The 27,310-nt window shown below is 46.1% G+C and overlaps 1 protein-coding gene across 1 annotated transcript; it reads right to left on the reverse strand.

Annotated features, from left to right (window-relative positions):
• Window positions 1–27,310, reverse strand: Slc1a4 (solute carrier family 1 member 4). Its single transcript, XM_004636152.2, has 8 exons — window positions 26,526–27,310; window positions 15,416–15,458; window positions 13,091–13,153; window positions 10,842–11,008; window positions 6,849–7,082; window positions 6,264–6,458; window positions 5,565–5,699; window positions 1–2,648 (listed from the first exon to the last, which is right to left on the reverse strand). The coding sequence occupies exons 1-8, from the start codon at window positions 27,029–27,031 to the stop codon at window positions 2,414–2,416; spliced, it is 1,578 nt and encodes a 525-aa protein (XP_004636209.1). The 5' UTR covers window positions 27,032–27,310; the 3' UTR covers window positions 1–2,413.

The following is a 27,310-nucleotide window of genomic DNA, read 5'->3' on the forward strand; positions in this document are numbered from 1 at the left end:
AGAAACTTGGTATTCATTTTTAAGGACTGTGCTACATTTTAAGGCAAGTGTCACATGTACAAGACAGCACTGAACAGTGTTTGAACAGTATTTATGGTTACAGGTTGGAAAGAGGATGGCAGGGGAGACATTTCGGATGCTGTGCAGTGGAAGATTCTGCAGTCCGTACCCTGGTCTACTGACCCCTCTGTGAACAGAGAAACAGGTGGCTCGGTTGGCACCTTCTTCCTCCTATGCTGGCCTCATGGGGCTGCCAGCAGCTCACACAGAAGCATCTTTTCCAGACCATGGTGACATAATGTTCAATAAATCAGCCTCAGTGACCAGCTCCAATCCCCTCGCTTTGTAGGAGTCTTTAGAAATGAGAAAATCCAAACGCCAAAAGCATACAACTTACAGTTTGGGGCTTCTCCATTCAAACTCAGACTGGCTTGAATTGGAGCTGAAGTGATAGATCACACACACACACACACACACACACACACACACACGTATACCACATGCAATAATACACAAAGAAAAGGGTTTCACCAAAGCCTGAAAAATAACAAATGTCCACTTACAGTTTGGAATCAGCATGATTGTTCTGCCTTTGAAATCAGACGGATACTGGCAACAAACTCTCACAGGGGCCCATTACCAGGCATCACTCTGCTCAGTTCTGGGTCCCCTCTGGCTTTGCAGGATACTGGAGTGGCTTAGCTGGCCTAGGAGAGCCAGGCCTGCCCACTGGCTGGGTTGGCTCTGTGCCCAGTGGATCTTCCTATCCCTTCCACATGGGCACAGGACCGCTAATGTAGGGCCCGTGAGATACGCACAACAGGGAAAACAAGAATGGAGGGGGGCTGAGCATTTGGGGGCTTTAGCAGCCTGTTGTGAGTGGTGTGGCAGAGGCTGCCTGCAGCTGGGAACCAGTGTGACATCAGGAACCCAGAAGTGCAGTACAAGGGTACTGCTAACCCATTCAGATGCGGAGGGCATCAGGAGGAGGCTGTGTTGATGCTGTCAGAGAACTAGGCAGACAGCACTGGCATGAAAAACGTTCTAACGCACAAAAGAACAGCCCTGCTCAGGAAAGCTGCTGTCACCAGGAGGATACAGTCTGCACGGAGAAAGCCATCACTTAGTTCTTAGAAAGGTAAAATGCTCATACAGGAGTTAGTATTTGGTATCTAAGACGTGAAATGATCATTTTCATGGTTTGACTCACCAGATCCCTTTGAGGTAGTAAGAGACAGGTGACATTAGTGCCAAGGGGAAAGTGAGGCCCCAGGTCATGGTACACTATGAGGGCAACGACAGCCACAGCAAGGTGGCAGACTCCTCAGTTTCCCACCACAAACAATACACCTCTGAGGACTACCTCCCTGATGGGAATGGAGGCTCGGGTAACAGAAGGAATGTAAACCATTTTGCTGAGAATTTTAAACTTTCATAAACTGGAAGGCAAGTCCTTATCAGTCACAGGTCAGTAGACCTGGGGTCAGCGGTATCCCACCCCAATTAGGGCATGAGTTTATTGTAGGGGGTGGCTTTGTTTTGCTACCATGAAGCATTTTGGGGAGGGATCACTCGAATGATAAAAGGCAAATGGACATGGGTGGTGGATGTGGTGAGCCTATCACACCACACCCCCCCGAGAGGCTCTGGCAGCTGCCAAGTTGGAGTGAATGGGGATAGAGTTGAAGCCTTGTGAGAGGCCCAGGCCTCAGAAACCAGAGTGCCCAGGGGCTGAGCTGGGAAAGGGACAACTGTGTGTCTTGTCCTTTACCTGGGAACCCTCACTCCGCTGCCACTCTTCCTCTCTTTCCTTAGAACTCAGAATGTAAATTGTTTCCTTAATGTTCCTGACCTGAGATCCCCTTGCTGCTACCATACCTGGAGTGGTTTTAACACTGTGCAGCAGTAACACTGCGCAGCTGGGTCCCTCAGAAGCCTCCTACTCCTAGATGCAGCACAACTCTTTAAACACCCAAGTCTCAGCCTATGGTAAGAATTTGGGAATTTCTCCAATTACTGTTGTTCAGGAGGAAACAGGTGACGGCAACCATCCTTGGTTTGCCCAGCAGTACCCATTGCAGAGCTGAGCAGGGCCAATGAAGAGTAAGATGTCTGTGTTTTCCCAAGCTTCGCCCACAGGACCTGGGGACCCTAGGATCCCTCAAGCCTGGCAGCTCGAAAGGGTGTTTTCCAAACAGCTCTAGAGCACCGGCAGCTGCACCTGGACTGGATCAAGGCAAATAATGTCAGAATGTCCTGGTCCTTGGCAACCAGTTCCCATTGAGAAGCTCAGTGCCTATGCAGAGAGGTCAATTTCAGACATGACTGGGCCAAGCACTGCTTGGGAGACTAGAAATCTGTGAGGGCGGTGCCTGTTTGTCATGGGGCAGTGTCAGCCCATGGCCCAGGCCCCTCACAGCACTGACTCCTTGGACTCCACTTCTTGGGCACTGGCCACAGCCCCAGATGGGTTCTGGTGTGTCACCAAAGGCGATGTCTCCTCCTCGGACTTGCAATTGGGGACAGCTTCCACTTTGACCTCGCTCAGTTCCTGCTCTCCCTTCTTCATGGCCTTCTGGTTGAGGTGGTGGAGAATGCCCGCGCCCAGGGCGTCCCCTTCCACGTTCACCACAGTGGTGGTCCGGTCCCTGGTGAGAAAAGAAAGAGGCAGGTGGCACAGCCAGCAAAACAGCTGGGAGACCGCAGGGAGCTGGCCCAGTCACAGGGAGGTTGGGTGTCACCACCAGGAAACTGACTGAGAGGAGCCTTGTTTCCCAGAAGGCATGCTAGTAAGGGACTTGCTCTAAATTGATTTTCTTTGAACATTCTGTACTCCTTTGTACTTCTTTTTGGTGGTAAAGAAAGTTGAACTCCAAGGGCCGGCCAAATAGCTCAGTGGATTAAAGCACCTGCAAGCAGGCTCTGGGGCCAGGGGTTCCATCCCTGGGCCTGCCATACCGGCCCAGGCCCTGCCCCTGGGGTGTGCTGAGACAGCGACTGAAGGCGTGGTGATGCATGCCTGTAATCCCAGCTCTTGGAAGGCTGTAAACAGGCGGATCACTATGAGTCTGATCTAGCAGTGAGACCCTCAATACCCTGTAGACCCTTCCCTAAAATATAGAAGAAAAAGAAAATTAGTTGAACTCAGGGCCTTCTGCATACTATGTAGGCAAGCTCTCTACAGCTACGTTATATCCAGAAGCCTTGTCATGTTTTGTTTTTTGGTGCTGGGAACTGAAGCTACAGGTGTGTAACACCATACTTAGCAAAAGTTTTTAAAATTTAGATACAGGTCTTGCTAAGTTGACCAGGCAGGCTGGTCTCAAATTTGCAGCGCCATTACCTCAGCCTCCTGAGTAGCCGTGCACTGGCCCAACCCATTCTTTATTCTTGTAAATATAATCCCTTACTGTAGAAAATTTGGGGGGGGGGGAAGGAAGTATAAGGAAGCAAAAATTGAGCTGGGCTTGGTGGCACACAGTTATAATCTTAGGACTCAGGAGGCTGAAGCAGGAGGATTGCCTTGGAGTTAGAGGCCAGCTGGGATTACATTGTGAGTTCAAGCCCAGCTTGAACTACACAACAAGACCCTATCTCAAATAAAATAAAATAAAAAATAAAATAAAGGAAGCAAAAGTCACTCATATTCTACACCTCTGTGCAAACTGGTGCTGACACCGTGATCTACTTCCTTCTAATCTTCCTATGCATGTGTTTTATATGGATGCCATTATATAAGAGTGCATAGAACTGGGAGAACAGAGAAGAGTATATTGGGTTTGGGTCCCCTTGGTGTTATCCTTTTTTTCATTTTAGTGCTGTCACTACTAAACTTCTTTTCTTTTCTTTTTTGAAGTAGGATGTAAACTGCGCAGCCTGGCCTCTAACTAGTGATCCTCCTGCCTTAGCCTCCTGAATGCTAGAATGACAGGTGTGCACACCACACCCAGCTCACTCCTAGATAAGGACCAATCTTCCCGTGCATTCCATGGCAGCAGCAAACAGCATTTCACAGAAAACAGCACTCTCCTTTTTTGAAGCTTCCTTGCTGCTGACTGGCCCAGCAGCCATGCCAGGCCCTTGTGTTCAGGTCCCTGCACGCCTGGCTCTGACTAGCCTGGGGGGAAGGTCTTTGTGCACTGCTGTGGACTGCGGGCTTTCCCACACGCTCAGTATCCTGCGCACAGTGCGGGTGCTGACTCACGTAAGCCTCCCCACAACTGTGTGGCTTCCATCACGATTTCCAGGTCATAGATGGGCAGACCGAGGCACATGGAGCTCACAATAGAGAGCAACGACATGACAAGGCCCTGATCTGAACCCGGGCGCTTGCGCTCTGAGCCCCATTTTCTCCTATGGGCCCTGCTGTCTCTACATCAGCACCTCTGCTGACCCACTCCATACAATTGGTGTTATTTACACCTGCCAAAGGGACTGCTAGAGTCAAGGAATCAACATCCAGAAATTCCTTTGTATCTAATTTTTTTTGAGACAGGCTCTCACTATGTAGTTCAAACTGGTGTGGAGCTCACTATGTAGCCCAGGCTGGCCTTGATCTCACTGTGATCCTCCTGCCTCAGCCTCATGAGTACTGGAATTATAGACACGCCTGGTTCCTTTGTGTCTTCATGGGAGCCCTGGTCCAGATCCCTGCCTTTCTGCCTCCTCCTCTGCTGAGCCCACCTAGGGCCCAGCCTGCGTGTGCTAGCAGGGTTCCCTTTCTCTCCTTGCAGACAGTGCTCATCACCTGTTTCCAGCCCAGGAACACCATTCGTGAAGGACCTGTGCTCCGATGACTTCTGGATCCCACATGACCCAACTCTGCAGGGCCTTGTGCTCCTGGGCTGTTCTGAAGGCCTAGCACTGGATCCCCACTTCGCTGGGCGCTAGGAGCTGGACGCTGGGCGCTGGGAGCTAGTTACCAGTAGCCACATGCCATGGTCACTCAAGGATGCTCATGGGCATTTGAACCTCACCATGTTTACCTTCTCCTGGTTCTAACTCTGGCCTTGCCAGTTCAACTATAGGCTCCTTCACAAGGCAGGGAGTGTTTTAAATTTTGCTACATGCCACTTTTCTAGTGGACTGTCAAGCTCCTAGGAAATCCAACAAGGCACTCTTTGTTTTTATGGCTTATATCTAGATGTCCCCCAAAGCCTCATGCCATCACAGGTGGGGCTTTTCAGAGGTGGCTGGGTCTAGGGTGTGTGATGCTGGGACTGTATGATGCTGGGACCAAGGGTGTGTGATCACTAAATTAGTCCACTGATTGGCTTGACATAGTGCCGGGCAGGATCATGGGTGCCCCACCCTGTGTGTGCTTGGTTAAGACAGAAGGGACAGAAAGAGGGTCACTGCCTGGCATGCTACTGGCTGCCTTCAGCCTGCCATGAATGGTTTCTCCCATGCAGTGCCCCTCTGTGATGTCACCCTGCCTTGGAGCCAACTGATTGTGGCCTGGAATCTCTACTAAGGCTTTCCTCCTACACCTTTTGAGTGTTGGGTATCTTGTCTCAGCATTGAAAAAGCAGCTAAGAGTTGTGTGCTTAGGACTAGCTACTTACACAATCCAGTCTACAGCCAGGATCAGAGAGAGGTTGTGGGTGGGCAGGCCAATGGCCTCCAGGATAATGGCGATGGTGAGCACTCCTCCTGCTGGCACGCCTGCTGCTCCGACACTGGATGCGGTGGCGGTCACTCTGGGGATGGCAGAGAAGGATCAGTCATTACCATGGGGCACAGAGAATACAGAACATGGCAGCCATGGCTAAGAAACCGAAAGACCACACCACCGCAGGTTCTGGGAGCTGAAGAGATAATCCACTGTCCAAGCACAGTCCGCTAGCTCTCCACAACCTCGGCTTCTGCATTCACGAATCCGAGCAGCCATGAGTCAAAACTGTGTCTCTGCTAACCATGTACAGACATTTTTCTTCTCATTATTCCCTCAACAACATAGTACACCAGCCATTTACATAGTCCTTCCATTGTGCTGCGTATTCCAAGTAATCAAGAGAAGATTGAAAGTATGTGGGCAATGAGTAGGTCACATGGAAGTGCTACACCATGTTGTGTGGGGGATCTGAGGACCCCAGATGCAGGATCTGTTGGGGGAAGGTGGTGACCCGAGCATCATTGCCCCAGGATGTGGGGGGTGACTGCAGTGAAGCCCTTCTGCACTCACTTTACAAAAGCAATCAAAGAAAAACCTCAAGTTTGCTACTTTTTTTGCTCAAGATGATAAAAAAAAATAATGAGCTTACAGAATCGTGAAAATCTGCCCCGCGTTCAGCTCCACACTGTTGAGTTGTGCAATGAACACTGCAGCCACACACTGGAAGATGGCGGCCCCGTCCATGTTCACAGTGGCCCCGATGGGAAGAATAAACCTGCTGATCTTCTTGTCTACACCATTGTTTTCTTCAATGCACTTTATCATAGAAGGAAGGGTTGCCGAGCTGGAAATGGACAAAACACAGTAACCAACCATGAGAGTGGATGTCCCCAGCCAGGCAAATCCACGACTCATCTCAGATCCTGGGACAGAGGAATGGGCGCTGTTTTAGTTTCCAGCCTTCTTCCCTTGAACTAAGAGGGGAAAACAGAGCTGTTTTAAAATTTTCTAACATAATATAAGGCTTCGTTAACTCTCAAAAGTATTCAAAACGTGACTTTGTGATTTTACCTGTTGTATTACTTGCTTCGATTTACTTGTTCTAGTTTTCTCAAGAAGCACGTATTACCTCAGAGCCAAATATTCCCAAGAGGACAAAGAACTGTCTGTGTGTCTCCCACAGGGTTCTCGGGGTCCCATGCTGGTGTGGCTGGGAGCAGCTGAGCCCACTCACCTGGAGCAGGTGGCAAATGCTGTCGCAAAAGGCATGAGAAGGCCCAGGAGGAATCTGAATGGGTTTTTTCGTGTGAAAACAAAATAAATAAGTGGCAAAACAACTATTCCATGAATAACATGGCCCAATATGGATGCGACGATGTATTTCCCGAGGCTGGTCACTAGTGCAACGATGTCCTTCATTTCCACGATCTGGCTTCCTACCAGGAACATGATTCCCACAGGAACGTACCTAAAGCAGCGACACAGGGTAATGTCAGCAAGTGGGTGGGAGGAGCTGGGGATACTGGCCCTTCCTACTACAGAAGCTACAGACTATCAACGAGGCTGTCTCCATCTCCCCCTGGCGACCCCTGAACACAAGAAATGATGAGGGTAGATCATCACGCGTTACAGGTGGTGAGACTGAAGGAAAGAAGAGACGACATGTATGGGTCAAGCAATCAGAACCAGAAGGACATTTCTTTCCTCCACAGATGGGTGCCACCAGCCATGCAGGCCCCCTAGCAGAAAGGCCAGGAACTCAAGATCAAAGTCCCGGGGACTGTGAGCTTTGACTTTTGGTTTTGCTCACGCTTGTCCGAGAATTTAGAAACACAGAGGGCTAACACTAACCTCGCAGAACTGCTGAGATATAAATGGGGCCGAAGCTGAGACTTCTGTAGTTTTACATTCCTTGTGGTTTGGAGAACATGATCCCGTGGGAAGAACTCATTAACAATAACCCTCTGGGAACACTCCCAAAACATGAAGGGTTTTTTAAAGGCAGGATAAAGAGGAATGAATTATGAGTTACAAAAGAACCAAAGTCCGCTGTTTTGAATTTAATAGCAATTCAGGAATAATTTACTCCTGACTTTGTAACTTTCAAATACATAGGTAATAATGTCACATAGTTCAAATTTCTAAGGGTACAAAAGTGGACAGCGTGAAGTCTCTCGTGTCTGTTTCCAGGCATCTGGCGCGGAGAGCCGGTCACTTTTTGTAAGTTTTCCTTCTAGAGCTATTTTAGACAATGCCATTAATTTAAAATCCCATAGTAATACATAGATACACACTCCTTTCAAAAAGTTAAAACATTACAGATTAGTCTCAACTCCTCTTTCGACACCGTGGTCAAGCCCGACCCCTCTCAGATAACCATGCCTGTGTCCCATGTGTTTAGGCAGGAAGGTTTCTAAATTGCACGTTTGTTTTTCATCCTACTTTATGACTCAGATCTTTTCAGGTCAATACTTAGACATCTATCTCATCTATCACATCTTTTTCTTCTTTTTATGGAGTACTAGGGATCAAAACTGGGGATACTCTACCACTGAGCCATACCCCTCTGGCCTATTTATTTATTTATTTATTTATGGCAGAACCAGGGATTGAACTCAGGCCCTTGCGCTTGCCAGGGAAGCACTTATTCTACTGAGCCATCTCCCCAGGCCTTTTTATTTCTATTCTGAGACAGGGCCTTGCTACGTCACCCAGGTTGGCTCTGAACTTGTGAATCTTCTGCCTCAGCCTGCCAGGTAGCTGGGATTACAGTTGCGTGGCCCTACCTCTGGCCTTTTTTGGTGAGCTATCTATAATGTAAAATTCAGCATTCAAACCGTTTTTAAGGGTACAGCACAGTGGCCTTTGATAGAGTCCCACTGTTGCGCAACCGTCACCATCATCCACCTCCAGGACCTTTTCCTCACCCTCAAATGAAACTCAGAATGGATTAAACAGTAACCCTTCCCTCCCCCTCCCCCTCCCCTTGGCTCCCGGTAACTGCTGTTCTACTTTCTATGAGTTTCATTACTCTAGCTACACGAAAGTAGACTCATACATTTGTCCTTCTGTGACTGGTTTCTTTCACTTAGCATAACGTCCTCAAGTTTCACCCACATTGTCGTGTGTGTCAGAACTTCCTTCTTAAGGCTGAATTCTGTTCCATTTTATAAGTATGCCACTTTTTATTAGTCATTCATCAACTGATGGACACTGGGTGGGTCTCCACCATTACCTCACTATTTAAAAATCTTCCTACAGAACGAAGACACCATCAGTTATTTTGCCATTGTCTTATCGGTGGACATTTCGACTGTTCCTGGGTTTTTATCAGTACGCATATCACTGCAAACAAAACAAAAAATAAATGCCACTGCACACACGCCTCTTGGTGCCCACATTCCTGTCTTTCTAGGTAGAAACAATTCCACTTCTTGGTATTTTAGTGGTATAGTACTGCCAAATTGTTCTCTGCAGTTAGAAACTCAGCGAGACCTACCTCTACTTATGTAGGTCTCAAACTGAAGCAAGCACAAAAATAGTTTCCATACTGAAAACAAACTGTCCTGACATGGGAATATTACTTTCTTGCACAGCGTTTTTGTCAGTCTAAACTTTGGAAGGGTTTTGGACTCAAATGATAAGCCAAGAAAAGAACCTGATATTGGATCAAAAACATTTTCCTGTCCAAAGATACTTCTTTTTCTGCAGAACAACACTCAGATGACGTGGCGTATTTGCAAGGATGGAGTCAGGCTCTGGAATTTTATTCTAAACAAGAAACACACAAGCTTAGCTGGGCCTCTCACTCAATTTCAAACTTCTGCTAAAATTGTTTTAGCTGTTCCCAAGGCCATCAGAGAGAGTTCTGGGTTCTCAAGGGTTGATCATGAGAAAATTCTTTGCGTGAAACATAAACTAGTTCCTACCAACTAATAGGTAGAAGCTAAAAGCCACAGAGATCTAAGTTTCCTTGTGAAATACCAGGAAAATCTTCTGAAGTATGAATAGTAAAAATGGTATGATTTCTGGGGGGCTGTTTTGATGAAGATGGTCAAATTTAATTTTTTAACTTTTTTTTTTAATGTGTTTAGTTTAGTAGAGTCTACAGGGTTTCACTACACAAATCGGACTCGTAGTAATTCTCCTGTTTTCAGCCTCCCAAGAGCTGGGATTACAAGCATGTGCCACAACGCCCAGTCTCAATTGCTGTCTCAGTGTGCCCTGAGGGCAAATTTTTATTTTTTCATCAGGAATTAATCTAATGATATGTACTAAACTGTCATCCTTTCATTGATATTACACAAAGAAATGTTTATAAATTAAAAGCTTAGTGAAAAAAGACCATTCCAAGTTTATATACCCACAGGGCAAGGATGGGCTTGTCTTGCACACTGTGAAATACTTTCTATCTAGGAGTTTCATTATTCATTACTCTAGGTACACAAAAGTAGAACCATATATTTGTCCTTTTTTGAGTGGTTCCTTTCACTTAGCATAAGGTCCTCAAGTTTCACACATGTTGTCGCATGTGTCAGAACTTCCTTCTTCTTCTTTTTTTTTTTTTTTTTGGCAGAACCGGGGATTGAACTCAGGCCCTTCTGCTTGACAGGGAAGCACTTAATCCACTGAGCCATCTCCCTGGTCCCAAGAACTTTCTTCTTAAGGCTGAATTCTGTTCTATTTCATAAGTATGCCACATAAGCGAAGGTGAGGGGTCTCTCTATTTTTTTGGTGCTGGTAATCAAACTCAAGACCTAACACATATGTTACCACTGGGCTGCACTGCCAGTTTGTGAGGGGTCTCTCTGAAGCTTGAAGTGTATCCTTTTAAAACAAATGAATTTTCCTTTATGCAGCAGACAGAAAACTGATGGAATTCATTGCTTTCCAAGATGATAAGGGCATTGCATACAATGTGAGTACTGACTGACATGGGCTGATGGTGGGAACCCATAAACAGACGACAGGGACGGAGCCACCAGTGAGTCAGTGTGCAGAGCAAGGACGGGAACTACCAGCTATGCACACGTAATTCCTAGGGGTCCTGGACAAGAGGAGAAATCACTTCCAGCTCTGTCACCCCGCCCTGCACCTGGCCTGTGGAGATGGCAACCTCGTCAGAGCAGTGGGTCAAGGAGGACAACACAATAATCTAGAATGGTGAAGTCAGGTCCTTCTCTGGATGTCAGGAAAAAGAGAGCGGAGATAGTGGGGTGACACTCACCACATGATCCATGACACCAGCACCATGGTCGCCTCGTTGAGGGAATTGAAGAAGCGGATGAGCTCCTCTCCTTCAGAGCCCAGTTTCTTCAGGGCGACTCCTAACATTAGGGCAAAAAGGACCAACCCTAAAATGTTCATGCCTTCAGTCTCGGTACCATAGGGGATCTGCAGGACCAGAGGAGAGAGAACAGTCCAGGATTAACAGGTGAATGAGAATTTAGGCATATTCACAACATCCACATCCCAATGAGCCAAGCTAAGAAAACCAGAGTTCAGCAGGGAGGCCCCGCTGGACTCCACACATGCACTGACCTTTTAAAACCAGTGACCACTGATTAAATCAACCGTTGTGAACAGGGATGGGGAGGGGTTGGTGGTGGTTGTGAGGATGTACAGGTCCTTCAGTTTTCATGACTGTGGTGTCTTAATGGGAAGCAGTCCTAGGATGTTAATGCCAGAGGTTCAGGCAACAAAGCACTGACTCTCCTACCCTTTTTTTTTTTTTAAATTTATTTAGTACAGGGTCTACAGGGTCTCACTACATAGATCGGACTAGTAGTGCAGAGCAAGGAGGGGAACTACCAGCTATGCACACATAATTCCTAGGGGTCCTGGACAAGAGGAGAAATCACTTCAGGGTGTCACCCTGAACACCCTCCCAAGCACTGGGATTACAGGCACACACTACCATGCCCAGTCTCAATCACAGTCTCAACGTACCCTGGGGACAGGGCCAGCACAGCACACCAGGGATCGAACCCCAGCCCTGAATGACTCTCCTGCACTTGAAGCTTTCTGAGCATCCCTCTAGACATCACATGGGGCAAATCTAGTTATAATGATCTGAGCTAGAGCTAACTCCATTTTTCAAATAAACTTTTTTCTCCTGCGCTTTTAATATACATTAGACTTTCCAAGAATATCAAGTTGATATAAACTCAAGGAAAACTCCATTTTCTTCTGACCTTTACTAATTGGTGTATGTCATTTTAGGAAACCGCATCTCCAAAAGCAAAACGCTAATATCCAGGAACCATATGGCACTTGTCAATTTGTAGTTGTGGCTGTGATATTCAGGCTGATTCCTTTTTTTTTTTTTTTTTTTTTTTTTTTTTTTTTTTTTGTATTTATTTTTTAGGGAAGGGTCTACAGGGTGTTCAGGGTCTCACTACTAGATCGGACTCATAGTGATTCACCTGTTTACAGCCTCCCAAGTGCTGGGATTACAGGAGCGTGCCACCATGCCCAGTTTCAATCACTGTCTCAGGGCGCCCCGGGGGTGGGCCCAGCAGGCCCAGGGATCAAACCCCCAGCCCCTGAGCTTGCTTGCAGGCGCTCTAATCCACTGAGCTATTTGGCCAGCCATTTCAGGATGATTCTATACATAGATATAAAAATAATTATTTAGCATTTATTTCTAAGTGTGAAAATGTAAGTGTACCAACAGTATTTGGTTAATTCTATCTCACTGCTTTTATCTATATATCTATGTATCATGTATCTATCTTATTTATCTCTTTAGATTGGGTCTCACTTTCTTTCCCTTTTTTTTTTTTTTTTTTTTTTTTTTTTTTTTTTTTGTGTTTTTGTGGCACATTCCCATCCCTTTTCAATATTTTTTGGCAGAACCGGGGATTGAACTCAGGCCCTTGTGCTTGCCAGGGAAGCGCTTATTCCACTGAGCCATCTCCCCAGCAGGTCTCACTTTCTTACTGAGGCTGGCAACTCCTTGACTGAAGTGATCCTCCTGCCTCATCCTCCTAGGTAGCAGGAATAAAGGGGAACACATCATCGTGACTGGCTTAAGTCTCAGTGTTTTCAAATCCAAATCTATTCATTCTAAGTTGATGAAGGTATGCGAGAACTTCATTATGTATTATTGTGTAACTGCATTTACAAGGTAAAATATGGATTGCTTTATTATAACTATTTTTATTTCTCATTTGTATTACATTGATTTAAAAAATGAGTAGAGGGCAGGGGAGTTACCTTCTAGTTATATTTCAGGACAGTATAGGAGGTAGTAGAAAATATTTGACAGTTCCCCTGAGGATTGCAGTGCCATCAGAGCGGGCTCTCGGCCATGTGGGTAAATAACCAAAGAAACTAACCCAACTTGTAGGCTTTAAATAGTCCACTCAAGCCCGAAAGCTGCACCTTGTTGAGGAGAAGACATATCACAAATGTCCCTGAAGAAACATTTGCTTTATGAAGACTTTTTGCAAGCGATCTTCTGGAGTGACTTACCTTCTCCTTGGTCACATTTCCAAAGCTGGTGTTGTAGGTCACCACTCTATAGTTGGTAGCGTACTGTAATGGAAAGGAAGGAAGAAGACCCGCTGTTAGTGCCCAGGACACGACCTACCCAGGAGGAGGGCGTGGCTGATCCCGGGCCACTTCTGGCGTCACTCACACTCAGCATTCTGGGCATGCTTCACTTGGCTGGCCTGAGAATTCTCAGGGGCCTTTGACAGCTACACAAAAGTAACTTGAAGAAATCTGGCACTGATTCCATAATGCCAAAGTTCACTTTGCAATGTCGCATTTTATTTTCATTTGTTGATTCATGCCCCACTTTGTTCCTTAAGTTATTTGAGCATGACTTGCTCTTCAGCATGTTTCTAATCTGGCTTAAACCTCCACTCATCAAAGCAAGAAATGGGAGGCAAGATGGCGCCAGCTGGCTGAGTTTCCTGGAGACTCCGTGGAAGTGAGATTTCTCTCTAGCACTGCTGAACAGTTTGGCTGACTTCACACGCCTCTACACAGTACCCACAGGTACTGCCTGTGGCAGCCTACACTGCAGAGTGGGACCTAGTACAGTGCAGCCTGTTATTTTTTTCTTACCTCATATTATATAGAACAAATCACCCCTGTACATATGCAGACTTTTTTTTTTTTTAAAGCTGTAAGTAGAAAATATCTTTGCTTGAAAAAGCAATCAGATTAGACCATCTCCCCTAACCTTTATATTCCTTCTTTGTATAAAGAATGGCCACAGGTGGAATTTTTTGCTGTTGATTTTGCCATATTGCTAAAAACAAGAAAACCGGAAAGAGCTTCACTGTCCAACAGGAGACTGATGAACAGAAATTATGCTACGCTCCTGTAGTAGCATATCTCTAGCCATTAACACTACGCAAAAGGATATTTACCTATATGGGAATATTTATAATATATGTTTTAAAAAGTGAAAGATACGTAGTATGCATGTGTGTACATATTAAAAATACATGTCATATACTTATTTTTATAATGTGTACACACGTGGAAAAACTTCTGAAAGATATACAGCGAAACGTTAATGGGAGGGCCAGGGATATGGCTCATCGGCTAGCACCTGCCTGGAAAGTACAGGGTCTTGAGTTCAATTCCTGGTATGAAAATAAGTAAATAAATAAAACATTAATGGGTAGGTAGCTCTAGGTGGAGGCTGTGGATGACCTCTGTTTTCTTTCAGTTTTTTGTATTTTTAGATTTTGTAATGAGCACATATGAACTCACAATCAAATAAAAAGTAGAACTGTTAGGCTACGGATGATTTTTATTTTCTTTCTTTTTTTTTTTTTTGGTATTTTTAGATTTTGTAATGAGCATATATGAATTTATAATCAAGTAAAACGTAGAAATGCTATTTATTTTTTTAAAAAATGAATTTAGGACAGGATCTATGGAGTGTACAGGGTCCCACTACAAAGATCTGGCTCAGTGATTTTTCTGGTTTTCAGCCTCCCAAGCCCTGGGATTACAGGTGCGCGCCACCACGCCCAGTCTCAGTCGCTGTCTCAGCGCCCCGAGGGCGGGGCCAGCAGGACACAGAAGCTCAAACCCTGGCCGCTGCGCTCTGCCGAAGCAGGCGCTTCAGTCTGCTGAGCAATCTGGCTGGCCCGGCAGAAATGCTATTTTTAATAATTCTAGAATATTTGACATTCCCAAAATGTGATTTGAAGGTATTTCCTCAGTGCCTAAGAAATATAAAGACTTTGAAACTAGTGGGACATTTTTTAAAGTTTTATTTATTTATTTTTTGCAGAACCAGGGGTTGAACTCAGGCCCTTTTATTCTACTAAGCCATCTCCCCGTCCCCATTTGTTTTATTTTATTTTATTTTATATTTATTTATTTTTGAGATAGAGTTTTGCTATGCAGCTCAGGTCTGGCCTTGAACTCACTTTGTACCCCACGCTGGCCTTGAATTCACAGCTATCCACCTGCTTCTACTTTCAGAGCACTGGAGATTACAGGTATGCACCACCACACCTAGCTCTTTGTTTATTCTTGCTGGTATTTTGTTTTGTTTTGTTTTTTCCCCTAGAACTGAGGATTGAACTCAGGACCTTGAACTTGCCAGGCAAGGGCTTATTCTATTGAGCTATCTCCCTGGCCCCCTCTTTGTTTATTCTTTTGTTTTTATTGTTTTATTTAATTCTAGATGCCTATTAATAAAAACTTGGCACAATTATCCAGTTTCGTTAACCACATGGTCCCTCTATAGTGTACTTAACTCCATAGCTGTGATTTAAACTTCTCCCCAATCAAAGTTTCATGTATCTGCAAAGTATCCATACTTACCGTATGGAATGTTGCAACCACAAGATTTGAGGGAAACAGGTTTCTGTTGGGAAAAAAAGGATTTTGTCAGTACTCTTAAAATTTAAGTAGAAGATAAAAGTCAAAGTGAGAAACGGATACTGAGTGGATAAACATATGGGATTAAAAGAAATCAGTGTGACGGCGCCTGTGTGCTCTCTCCCTCCACAGCCAAGCAGATGCCACGGTCTTTTGCTTGCCTTTATCACAGGCCCCCCACCCCCACCCCCAGCTCCTCGCCCGCAGTAGTTTCTTCTCCGTGCGCCCCGCTTTCCCTCAGCGCTAGGGCTGGGGCCCAGGGATGGCTGTATGCTAGGCAAGCACTCTGTCCTGAGCTTCTGCCCCGCGCAAGTGCATGTCGCCCTCTGTCTCATCACGTTCCTCGGGCTTCCAGCATAACCGTGTCCTTTCCAGCCGTGACAGTTTCCTTCCACCTCCCTCCAGGTGAATGCCCACTGCAGTGCTTTCAGGGTAAGGGGACCTGCCCTGCCTGGTAGCAAAATCCCAGGGGTTCTGTTGTTGTGACAAGAGAAGCCATTTCTGGAACAGAGGGCAGAGTCCACAGGCTCCGGATATTTGTCCTGAAAAGCACACTACAAATCCCATACAGTATATTGTTTCAAGACCCTTACGGTTTCCAAAGATGTACTGGATGAACCTGTACATAAAAACTTTACTAATAACTACCTGGTTGAACTCCAAAACCAGGTTTTCTTCCTGTTGTACAACCTAAACACGCACTGACTTCTCCAGGCATGAACCAATATATAAATTTTTGAATGATGATTTTGTTGTTGTTGTTGTTGTTGTTCAGAAAGTGCCAAGAAGTGCTCCCCTTCCTGGCAAGCCACATCGCCAATGGTGAATTGTGGGATCCCAGTCCTTAATTTCACATGCCAGTATTAAGTATCAGACTGCATTTCTAACTACTCAGCAGTGATTCTAAATTCAAGAGCAAGCATCCAACCCCCTTCTTGAAAAGTATGTGCATACAGAAATGTTTTTTATTGTAATTATTTTCTTTTTATCTTTTGTATCGAGTTAAATCATATTTTAAAATATTTTCTGAAAGTTAATTTTATGTTTGGATTTCATTTACAGTAAGGGATATAAAGTAATGTCATAAAAGAAGGGTCATAGAATTCCAGAAACCTATTCATACTTTTTTTTTTTTCCTATAGCACTAGGGAACAAACTCAAGAATTCCACACTGAGCTATGGCCTCAGCCCTTTATTTTTTCCAAAGGGACTTTTTTTTTTTTTTAACTCTTCTTTTTTGGTACCGGGAATTGAACTCTGGGCCTCACGCTTGTTAGGCAGGCGCCGTGCCACTGAGCTACATCCCCAGCCCAGTCCTTAATTTTGAGAGAGGATCTTGTTACGCTGTCCAGTGTTATGGCTTGTGTCTAGATGCTCCCCAAAGCCTCATGTAGTCACAGATGGGGCTTTTTTAGAGGTGGCTGGACCTGGTGTGTGCCACTGGGATTGATTCATGGTGCAGTGCTAGGATCAAGGGCACCAGGATTAAGGGTGCGAGTGCTACCTGCCCTAAGTGGCCTGGATAAGATATAAGGGACAGTAAGAGCTGTGGTCATACTTTGTTTTGCTGCCTCTGCCCACCATGAACTGTTTCTGCCCTCGAAGCCTGTCTGCCAGGCCACCCTGCCTTGGAGCCAGCTGATCATGGACTGAAACTTGTACAAACAGTGAGCTAAATAAACCTTTCCTCCTTCAACTTTGGGTGTCAGGTAGTTTGTCTTAGCAACAAGAAAAGTAACTAAGACACCCATTCTGAGCTTGGACTTCAGAGTTCTGGGGTTCAAATGTGCATCACCATACACAATTTTTCTTTCTCCCTGGTACCAGAGATCAAACTCAGGACTTTGTTGTGCTTGCCAGGCAGGCGCTTATGCCAATGAGCTACATCCCTGGCCAGCTCATAGTTTTTACTGAAAACTGTCTTTGGGTTAGGTTTTGGGACCCAAAGAGAGGATCCCAGATGGGATAGGATCCATCCCAAAGATGGGATGCTGGTCTTGATACAAAAGAAATTCTACTCTAATTCATACACTACTTGTTCTATCCACTTTCTTTTTTTCTTTTTCTTTTTCTTTTTTTTTTTTTTTGCGGAACCGGGGATTGAACTCAGACCCTTGCGCTTGCCAAGGAAGCACTTATTCCACTGAGCCATCTCCCCGGTCCCTCCTTATTTATTTATTTATTTATTTATTTATTTATTTTCTATCCACTTTCTAAAGAGTAAGTCTAAAACAAAAGACTTGGTCATCTATCATAGTTGGTGCCACACTACCCACTGATTCTTCTGTGGTTGGATTACTTGCCAGCACAGGAATCTCGAGCTGACTATGTGGGTTCCTTGAGCTTCAGAAGGAGGCAGTACAGCCCAGCAGCCAGCAGGTCCCAGAGGACCTATGGCTTATCACAGCTCTGCCTATCTCCTCTCCTTGCCTGGTTGGGACCTATGATTTACTTTTAATCAACAGAACGTGGCCAGGGTGACAGGATGTCCATTCTATGACCTGTTACCTTGAATTGGAGCTTCCGTCTTGCTAGCTGAGTCTCCCGACTCCTGGGCTTACACTTTGATGCAACAGCAGCTACGCTGGGGAAACCCACGTGACATGAAACTAAGTACCAAGGCTCTCCATCCAACCTTCAAAGAACTGCATTCTGCCAATTACCTTATGACCTCAGAAACAAGTCTTTCTCTTGTCACACCTTTGGATGAGACCCCAGTTCTGGCCAACACCTTAATTTCAGTTCTGTACGAGACTCAGAAGCTGAAAGCCAACATTCCTGATCTCTGCGATAGGAAATGCCTGGGATGTTAAGCTGCTTATTTGTGGTCATTTGTTATGCAGCAGTAGATAACTAGTACAGCAGTTAGGTTAAATGAGATGCAAACAGACTTCATTAGAACTCTCACTCACGGAGCACTCGCAGGGTGATGAGCATTTACAGGCTGCAGCACAGAACTTCCCAAACTTACTTGCCTAGGAAATCCAGCTTTGCAGGCCCGGTTTGGTGTCTCATTTCTCCTTGTTGGGCTAATCAGAAGCAGAGACAGCCCTGTTTCTCTGTCTCCCTGTTCTATGTCCCTCACTTGACAACTCTCAGGAGTTCCCATACTGAGCTGGCTGGAGAGTTCGCCCTCAGTGCAGACAAGGAAATGGCCAAGGTAGGAAACCTCCACCTTCCCCAGGGCAACAGTTTCCCTTGCAGACACCTCCCATCCTTCGAGCATTAGCTGATTTCTCCATGGTTGCAGGCACAACCTTTCTCACAGTCTGGAAATGGACTCTTCCAGAGACTACAACGGTACTTCTTGAAATCCTCCTGTCCTGCCTGGTCTCCTTATCCTGAGTGATAGCCCAGTACCATTTCACCAGGAATGGCCTCTAGTTCAGAACTTGCGCTCAGGCCACGTATGAGATCTAACTGAAACAGAGGTGTACAGATGATAGAGCAACTCCTGCCAAAACATGAAGTTCCTAAGATCAGAGAGAGAGAGAGAGAGAGAGAGAGAGAGAGAGAGAGAGAGACAGAGACAGAGACAGACAGAGAGACAGAGAGAGAGAGAGAGAGACAGAGGCAGAGACAGAGGCAGAGACCAGAGACAGAGAGAGTCAGAGAAACAAAGAGACAAAGAGAGACAGAGACGGAGAGTTTCCATATGTAGTTCAGGATGTCCTTGAACTCACTTTGTAGCCTAAACAACTTCAAACTTGCAGCAATCCTCCTGCTTTGGCCTCCCAAGCACTGGGATTACAGGCCTGTGCCCTTATACCAAGTGGTTTAATATATCTTGGTGGAAAAACGAAACAAAACAAGAACTTATAGAAGTGAGGGGTCATAAAATCTTATTTAGAGGAACAAAGTCTCTAACTTTGTTACAGAACAAGTAACAGCAGCTATAGGGAAGGGGGAAGACTAAAGGGGAACTGCGTAAGGTGGGGGGCCAGCTTGTTTTCCTTTTAGATTTTTGCATCATCCATACAGTGGAATACCATAAAAAGGAACCGACTACTGATATGCACAGAAACTAACACTTGCAGACACAACACCACGGATAGCACAGTGCTAAGCAAAAGGAGCCAAAAACAAGGCCATACTGAATTATTCCACTGACATGAAACTCTAGAAAATCTAATAGATGGCAATAAAAGCCCATGAGTTGCTCAAGGCCAGGGGTGGGGAAAGGAGCTGGCTGAGAAGATGGTCAGGGAGGGCAATGTCCGGCTGTCAGGTGTACTGATGGTCACAGGAGTTATCCATTTCTCAAAACTCACTGAACCATACACCTAAGTACCTTATACTATACATAAAGCATATCTCAAGTTGCTTAAAGATATAAAAAATACCAGTGCTAACTGAAAAGGAGATTCTACAGCCAACAACTATGTACACTCACTGGGACACCTGCACTCTCCTCTGATGACAGCGCAGTTCTCAAGAGCAATCCCTAGCATGGGTGGTGAGCGGAAGCTCAGGCACCCACTGAACACATTCCTTTCACTGGCTGCCACGGACCAGGAGCTCCTGCCAGCTTCCACAGGGCAGGAGCCAGGGCTGCAGGAGTGGAGTGTGCCCTTCCCCTGGCTATTCCTCACCTCTCAGCCTCCTGAGACCGTTACCGTGGTCAAGTCCAGCTCTTCCTGACTCCCGTGCTCCAGGATCGGCTGCTTATGAACACAAACAGTTCTGTTCCTCGGAGCTGTTTTCAGACAATTTCCCCTGCTGCTCCTGTTCACACGGTAACATCACAGGCTTCTAAAATAAAGAAGCCCGAGCAGGGATGGCTTCTAGCAGCGATCCCTCCTCCACACACAGAGACCCCAGGGTCTGCTTTGAAGGTGATCTACCTCCAAGGCTTCCTCCAGAACAGCATGGTCCTGCAGAGCTGTGTGCATTCCTGCTGCCCCACAGGAGCCATGGGGCCAACGATTGCTTGAAATGGGACCAGTGATACTGAGCAGCTGAATTTTAAATATACATTTAAACTAATTACACTTGCATGGCCACCTGGGGCTAGTGTCCATCCCAATGGACAGCACAGATAAGCATTTCTGAGGCCTACAGCCTGGAGGTAAGGACCGAGTGGGCTTCCTATACCAATGCCCATCTCCCTGGGTGTTAAGGGTTACAGGGTTTCTAACCCACAGCTCCTTGTAGGTTCACTGATTTTTCCTGTTTTTTTTTTAATTTTAAAAAATCATTTATTTATTTATTTATTTATTTGGTTCAGGGTCTTACTACACAGCTTGGACAAATAATGATCCTCTGTCTCAGCCTCCCCAACCCTGGGATTACAGGTGTGTGTCACCATGCCTGGCTTTGATGGCCAGTATGGTGAGGCTGGGGTTCCAGGGCCAGGCTGGCATACCATGCAGTACTGGGGATGGAACCTGGGTCCTTGCACTTGCCAGGCAGGTGCTTAGACCACTGAGCTATCTCCCCAGCCCCTTCCTTTCTGTTTGAACAGGGAGATCTACATGAATTACAAAGTACCAAATATGTGTTAGACCAATGTTTCTCAAACATGAATAGGCCTCAAAATGAATTTACTGAAATTTTTTTTTCCTTTCAATTTTGAGATAGGGTTTTGCAAATAAATTGTCCAAGCTGGGCTCACACTTGCGATACTCCTGCCTCCCAGTGCTGGGATTATAGTTCTGCACCACTCCTCATGGACCTAACTAGGGTTTTATAAAAAATGAAATACACTGGGCAGGATGGAGTACTGGCATGTATCAAAAGTATTATCTGATGGAACTCATCTTGACTGGCATATGTGGGCTAGAGTACATGTAGGTAGATGCCAGAATGTAAGAAGTGTATCTACCTCATATCTAACAATTAAGTGAGTGCCACCAAATTTTTTAAAAAATGTGTAAAAATGCTGAGTTCATACTAATAAATCCAGAGACCAAGGCAGACCTAATTGGGACAGAATGACTAGACAAGACTTTCTGTTGCTATAGGAATTTTTAGATATATTATTTAAACTAAACAGAACTCTAACAGGTGTGAGGCAAGGCTGAACTCGCAAACACAACAGCTGTTGGGGCTACTGTGAAGAGAAGCGGCTCAGCACGAAAAACTTCAAAGGACATCCCTACTTTATACATCTGGTGCCATGTGTTTTTCTGATCCTATTATCAAGGGTGTAGGCATTTCCCTGCTATATATGAGAAGAAAGTAAAATAGTTTACTTTTGCTTAGGTATACTTTGTTCCAGAATTTATTTCCTTTTCTTTAAGTTCAAACATTCTGCTCTACAGAGACTTCAAAGACTCCAGAACAGGATCTGGCATGATATATACATACCCAATAAATATTTATTAGCTTTAGCGTTTATTGTCTTGGAGCCCCCGCACAGCGATGTCCCTTCAGATCCTGGTACCTTTACAAAGCTGCAGCGCAAGGAGGGGCTGCGTGCTGTGGGCTCATGGCACGACGGTGGTGATGGTGTGTGCCTGTTTGTGAACCTTCTCTTCAAGGCCTCCGTCTTATTTTAGACTCCAGCCAGAAACACTAGAGATGGACTCATGGGGAAACAAGGGCAGGAACTGCCATTTTCTGTATCAAGCAGCCCTCATGTGTCCCCAGAGAAGGGATGCTCAAGGCTCTCAGGTATTAACTCATGGAACTCTCAATGCAGCTCAAGGTATTATTAGCCTCATTTGTTAATTCAGAATCTTGCCTGTAGAAGAGTTAGAAGCACAGGTACACTGCCACGGTCAACATTTCAAAGAAATGCTTCACAATTCCCTCCTCCAACTGCGCAACAGCTAGTTAATATTGGATCCTGGTCTCCAACTGGTTTCTCTGCACCAATGCAAGAAACATGCTTTCTGTGGCTGGAGAGGCGCCATCACACTGGTACCCATCAGCCCAGCCTGCCCCTTTCCGTGAAGGGAAAGCAAACACTGTCCGCTGCTGAGAAAATGAGCATAATGAGGGAACACTAGAAAACCATGTGACAGGTAAAGCCCCAAAGGTGCCTGCCATGTACCTGGCAGCAGCCCACAGCCATCCTGGCTGCCAGTGCAGGCGGAAACGCTCGGCCAGGCACTGTTCCTACCTGCCTCCTTAGCAGTTAAGCCTCCAGTTCTGCATCTGAAAACTATAAACTTTGAAGCCTAGAGGAATACATGGTAGAAGCCAACTGTCTCAATTCCTTTAATTTACAACTGAAATTAAAAAAAAAAAAAAAAAAGACCATAAGCACGCAGGGAGGGGCAAAAGAAACTGGAAGGTCAGCGAGGATCTATAAGGGTTTTTGCCCTATTTCATATTGGAATGCTCTCCTGTGTTTGGCTTTTGCATTTTCCAAAGTGTGATTCTATTGGTCCACAACATACCATAATTTACCTTTCCAAATGCCATTTGGTTTCCAATACTCTCAAAGCCCACATTAGCTTCAAGTTATCTTGAGCTTCTCTGAACAGTCCTTTTTTTCCCAATTGCCCTCATTTATCTCAGGCTATGGGAAAACGATGTCCCCATTTGCCCACATGAACTGGGGAAACCCATTGTTACACTGCTCCCCATATAGAAAGTGCAAGTTTCTACCTGGCCAGCCCTGATCTAAAAGCTTTAAGGACATATTTAATTCTCAATAGAAGTTCTACGAGGCAGGTACCATCATGACTTCCACTATAAAGATGAGGAAACCAAGGAATGGAAAAGTTATGGATATATTCTGTATCAGTAAGCACCTCTTGGGGATCAAGAAGCCCTACAATGGCTAGTTTCTTTTTTTAAAAAAAAAAAAAAACATTTATTTATTTATTTGTGTGGCCAGCTCAGCCCACCAGGGGGCGGGGCTGGCTGGCATGTGCTGAGGGACTGAACCACGGTCCCTGTGCTTTGCTAAGCTTGTTCTAAGTAGGTGCTTTAGACCACTGAGCCATCTCGCCAGCCCAACAATGGCTAGTTTCCTGATAACCTGTTGTATCTCTTTCACCCCTAAACCATTTCAATTTGAATAGGAAGTCAGAAGCCAATCAGTGTGGTCACTTGGGCATGGAGCTCTGGGCTGCTCAGGAGGAAACGGATTCTCCCACCTGCCACCTGCTCTGTGCCATTGCTCCCTAGGGGCTCCTCACCCCAACTCTTCATTGTTAGCTAGCATCCATTGTGTTGGGAGAGCAAACCACTCACAAATCACATTCTGAAATAAAGCAAAGCCACGAATGACGAATGCATACTGGCGTCATCTGTCTGACCTGTAATTTTTTTTTTGTCTTTTATGTATTTGGTGCAGAATCTCACTACCAGCTCGAACTCATAGTGATCTTCCTATTTTCAGCCTCCCCAGTGCTGGGATTACAGGCATGCACCACCATGCCTGGTCTTAGAGGCCAGCTCAGTGCACCTGGGAGCAGGGCCAGGACGGCATGTGGTGCCGGGGATCAAACCCTGGACTCTGCGCTTGTGTAAGCAGACACTTAGTCTACTGAGCTATCTTGCCGGCCCAGTTTTGTCTTTAAAAGATAAACTAGAAATCATGGCAGAGGAACCATCTGGGAATTCTGGGACATTCCACCACAGCACAAGGCCCTGGAGGCAACTATGTGAAATCATCAGACTTCCCCATTCTTCCAGGTGTTACTGGGCAAAAGGGCCTGCAGGCACTCAAGTATTAACTCACATCATTAAAGCAATCTCAGTCTATCCACACCCTGTCCCATTCACATGCTCACAGGCCAAAGAGCATGCCCAGAATTACACGTACTTGGCATCCATGAGGTTCGGAAGGAAGCAATTTTTAAAAATTAGCCCAAAGAATTCCCAGACCAGGAAGCATTTCCAGGTGGCTCAGTTTCATGTCACAACTGCTCAGCATGCAACCCAACCTGAACAGGTACAAGAACACATTTTCTTCAAAAAGGGGGGTCAGCCTCAACTGGTGGTTGGAGGGAATAGACATCTTCCTCGGCCCTGCTGCAGCTTCCCTGGTTCCTCTTTTGGCCCAAAGCAAACATCTCTGAGACAGTGACACTAGACCAGGAATGAGACATCATTACTAGAACGTGTTGTCTTGGAGCAAGAGAAAGTAGGAAAAACAGCCTTGAATTTCAGGGCAGGACATCCATGGTCCTCCTAATCCTCCCTTTGATAAACTACTCCATGACCCTGAGCAAATCACTTAATCTCTCTATGCCTCATTTCCTCAGCTGTAAAGCAGGATCATACCGCCTGTCCTGCCTTTCCCTGTGAGCCACTGGAAACAGATGAAACACTATCTATCCTAACAAGCTATGTATGACAAGACCTCTCGTAGCTCTCCTCTCCTGTGCAGGTGTGCCCAGGGTCACTGAGAAGGTGGACCTGCACTGACCACTAAGCTGTGACACCCACTGGCTCATTGTTCACTTCAGGAGCTTGACCTAACACCAGGAAACAGAAGGCCTTTCTGAGGCTGATGGTCTCAAGGCATCTGTCTCTGCTTCAGTCCCAGCTCCCATGTTTTCGCTGCTGTCCATCTTAAAACACTACTGAGGCTTCCTTTGAACTAGCAGCATCAGCATAACAGAGCTGAGCAACATAATCCCTTCCTTGGGCCACACATTTCCTGGGGGAGAAAAAAAGGAATTCTTGAATCACTGTTACGTTTACTTTCTATATGAACTGATGCCACAAAATAAGAAGTCAAAGGTGCCTTTGACCTTAGATGTCTTTGTTTCAATACCCACCTAAAAGCTCTAAAACTTCAAAAATTTCTCAAGACTAAATATCAAGTTGCCTGAGAATAGAAGCTATCGGCTACCCTTACTGCCCTTCTGGCAAGAACTTTTGGTTTTTCTCATCAGGTTGTTCTTTTTTTTTTTTTTTTTTTTTGGCAGAACCAGGATTGTTCATTTTGTGACAGGGTTTTGCTATGTAGCACAGGCTAGTTTTGAACTCACTTATGTAGACCAGGCAGGCTTCGATCTCACAGCAATCCTCCTGCCTCACCAGCCTCTTAAACGCTGAGATTATAGGCCTGTACTACCACACCTGGCTTTTTTTTTTTTTTTATGTGCATTTTTTTTTTTTTTTTTTTTTTTTTTTTAATACAGATGTCCTGGATTTTTGTTGTTTAAATAAACAATCTCTTACATGGCAGACGGTCATCACATTTTCCAAATACAGAAATGGAAACCGTAGCAAGGCAAGTGACTTCGTCCAGGGCTTGCTGCTTTCCACAGGCTTAGTCATAAGGTTTTGGCTCAACAGCTCAAGACAGCATACCTTGAAGGCTCAAAATCCAGCATTCGCAAGAACTTGGAGGGGTAGCCAGCTGGACTCCTCACTCAACTGAACCTGGTTAGATCAGTAAATGCCTGCAGGCTGCTGTTTCTTCAGCTGTGAACTTTGGATTAAGGGAGAAGCCAAAAGAGGTGAGGCTTTGGAAACTACATTATATCATTTCACGGGATGAAATGAGCAAGTGAAGCCAAGTGGAGAAGGTCTCTCCACCTTCAAGAACTCAGCCTTTCCACAAAGAAAGCCTCTTTAAATACCCGCTGTGATCCTGACTGGGGTAGAAAGCAATCCGTCCCAAGTCCCCAAGAGAGCCTGCTAATGGGCAATGAGCCCACATAACTAATTCCATCCTTATCCTTCTCAGGTCCATCAACAACTCTTCAGAAAATTACCAGCTTCCTTCAAAGCCCAAAAGTTGAATTAGGCACAATTTAATCCTTGTTCTCAGGAGCTGCCCGGCACTGTGGGGAGAAAGTACTGGGGTCGTGGTGTTACAGCCCTCCCCCCCCATAGGCCCAGCCTGAGGGTATAAGAAGTAAAGTACAGGCAGGGTAGTCCTCCCTAACATACACAACCCAGCGGTAAGGCTGGTTGTTGCTGCAGGATGTATCCCTGCTCCCTGAGAACGATTGCTGTGTTCTGTTTGCAAACACGTGGTCAGCATGCAAAGGCTCCAGGCGTTATTTTGATATTAAAAATGCTAAAGGCTACCAGGAGTCAGTTAAGTTTTAGGCTACATGAGTGTATGTGTACGAAGTGGAGGACAACAGAGATCTGATCTTTCTCACTGCACCTCTGGAGAAGTGGAGAGCATTACCTGACCAGGTCGAGGAAAGAGTCCACTGTTTCTTTGGGAACTAGTCCCAGGTCGCTGGACTGAAGGGTCTGAGCGCCAGACCCCGGCTTGATGATGAACGCCAAGGCGACGGCGAGTGCCGAGGCGCTCAGGGTGGTGAGACCAAAGTAGGCGACGGCGATGCCACCCAGACGCCCGAGGGAACTGGCGTCGAGAGAGGCGGCCCCCGACACCAGGCTGCAGACCACCAGCGGCAGGATGATCATGCGCAACATGCGAAGCAGCATCTCGCCAGGGAAAGCCAGATAGGTGATCTGCGTGCGGCTCAGCTTAAACTCGCGCAGTGCTGCGCCCAGGCCCGCGCCCGCCAGCACCCCGGACACGGTAAGCAGCACCATCGCGTGGCGCCGCAGGAAGCCGGCGCAGCGCCGCGCGCGTCCCGCCGTGGTCCCCGGTGCACCGGGTCCCCCTGCAGGCCCCGCCTGGACGCTGTCGAGATAGCCGTTGGTCTCGCTGCTCTTCTCCATGGCGCTGCCCAACGCTGCAAACAGCAGGAGATCGGAAACTTGGGTTTTGAGAAAGACTGGCTCCCAGTGAATAGATCTGGTGAAGCTATCGGTGTCTCCCAGCTACGACCCGCAGGTTCTGGGAGCTGGTCCCCGGAGTCTTCCGGACAGTGCGAGAAAGATGAGGAGAAGCGTGACTGGTGGGTTCCAGCCGGGGGTAGAGTGACTAGCGCGCTGCCAGCCTTCTCTCCCTCCGTCTGAGATGATGCAACACGGCATCCGCGAGAGAGGACGCAGACA

Source organism: Octodon degus, unplaced genomic scaffold (genome assembly GCF_000260255.1).
Source record: "Octodon degus isolate 3935 unplaced genomic scaffold, OctDeg1.0 scaffold00078, whole genome shotgun sequence".
Lineage (NCBI taxonomy): Eukaryota > Metazoa > Chordata > Mammalia > Rodentia > Octodontidae > Octodon > Octodon degus.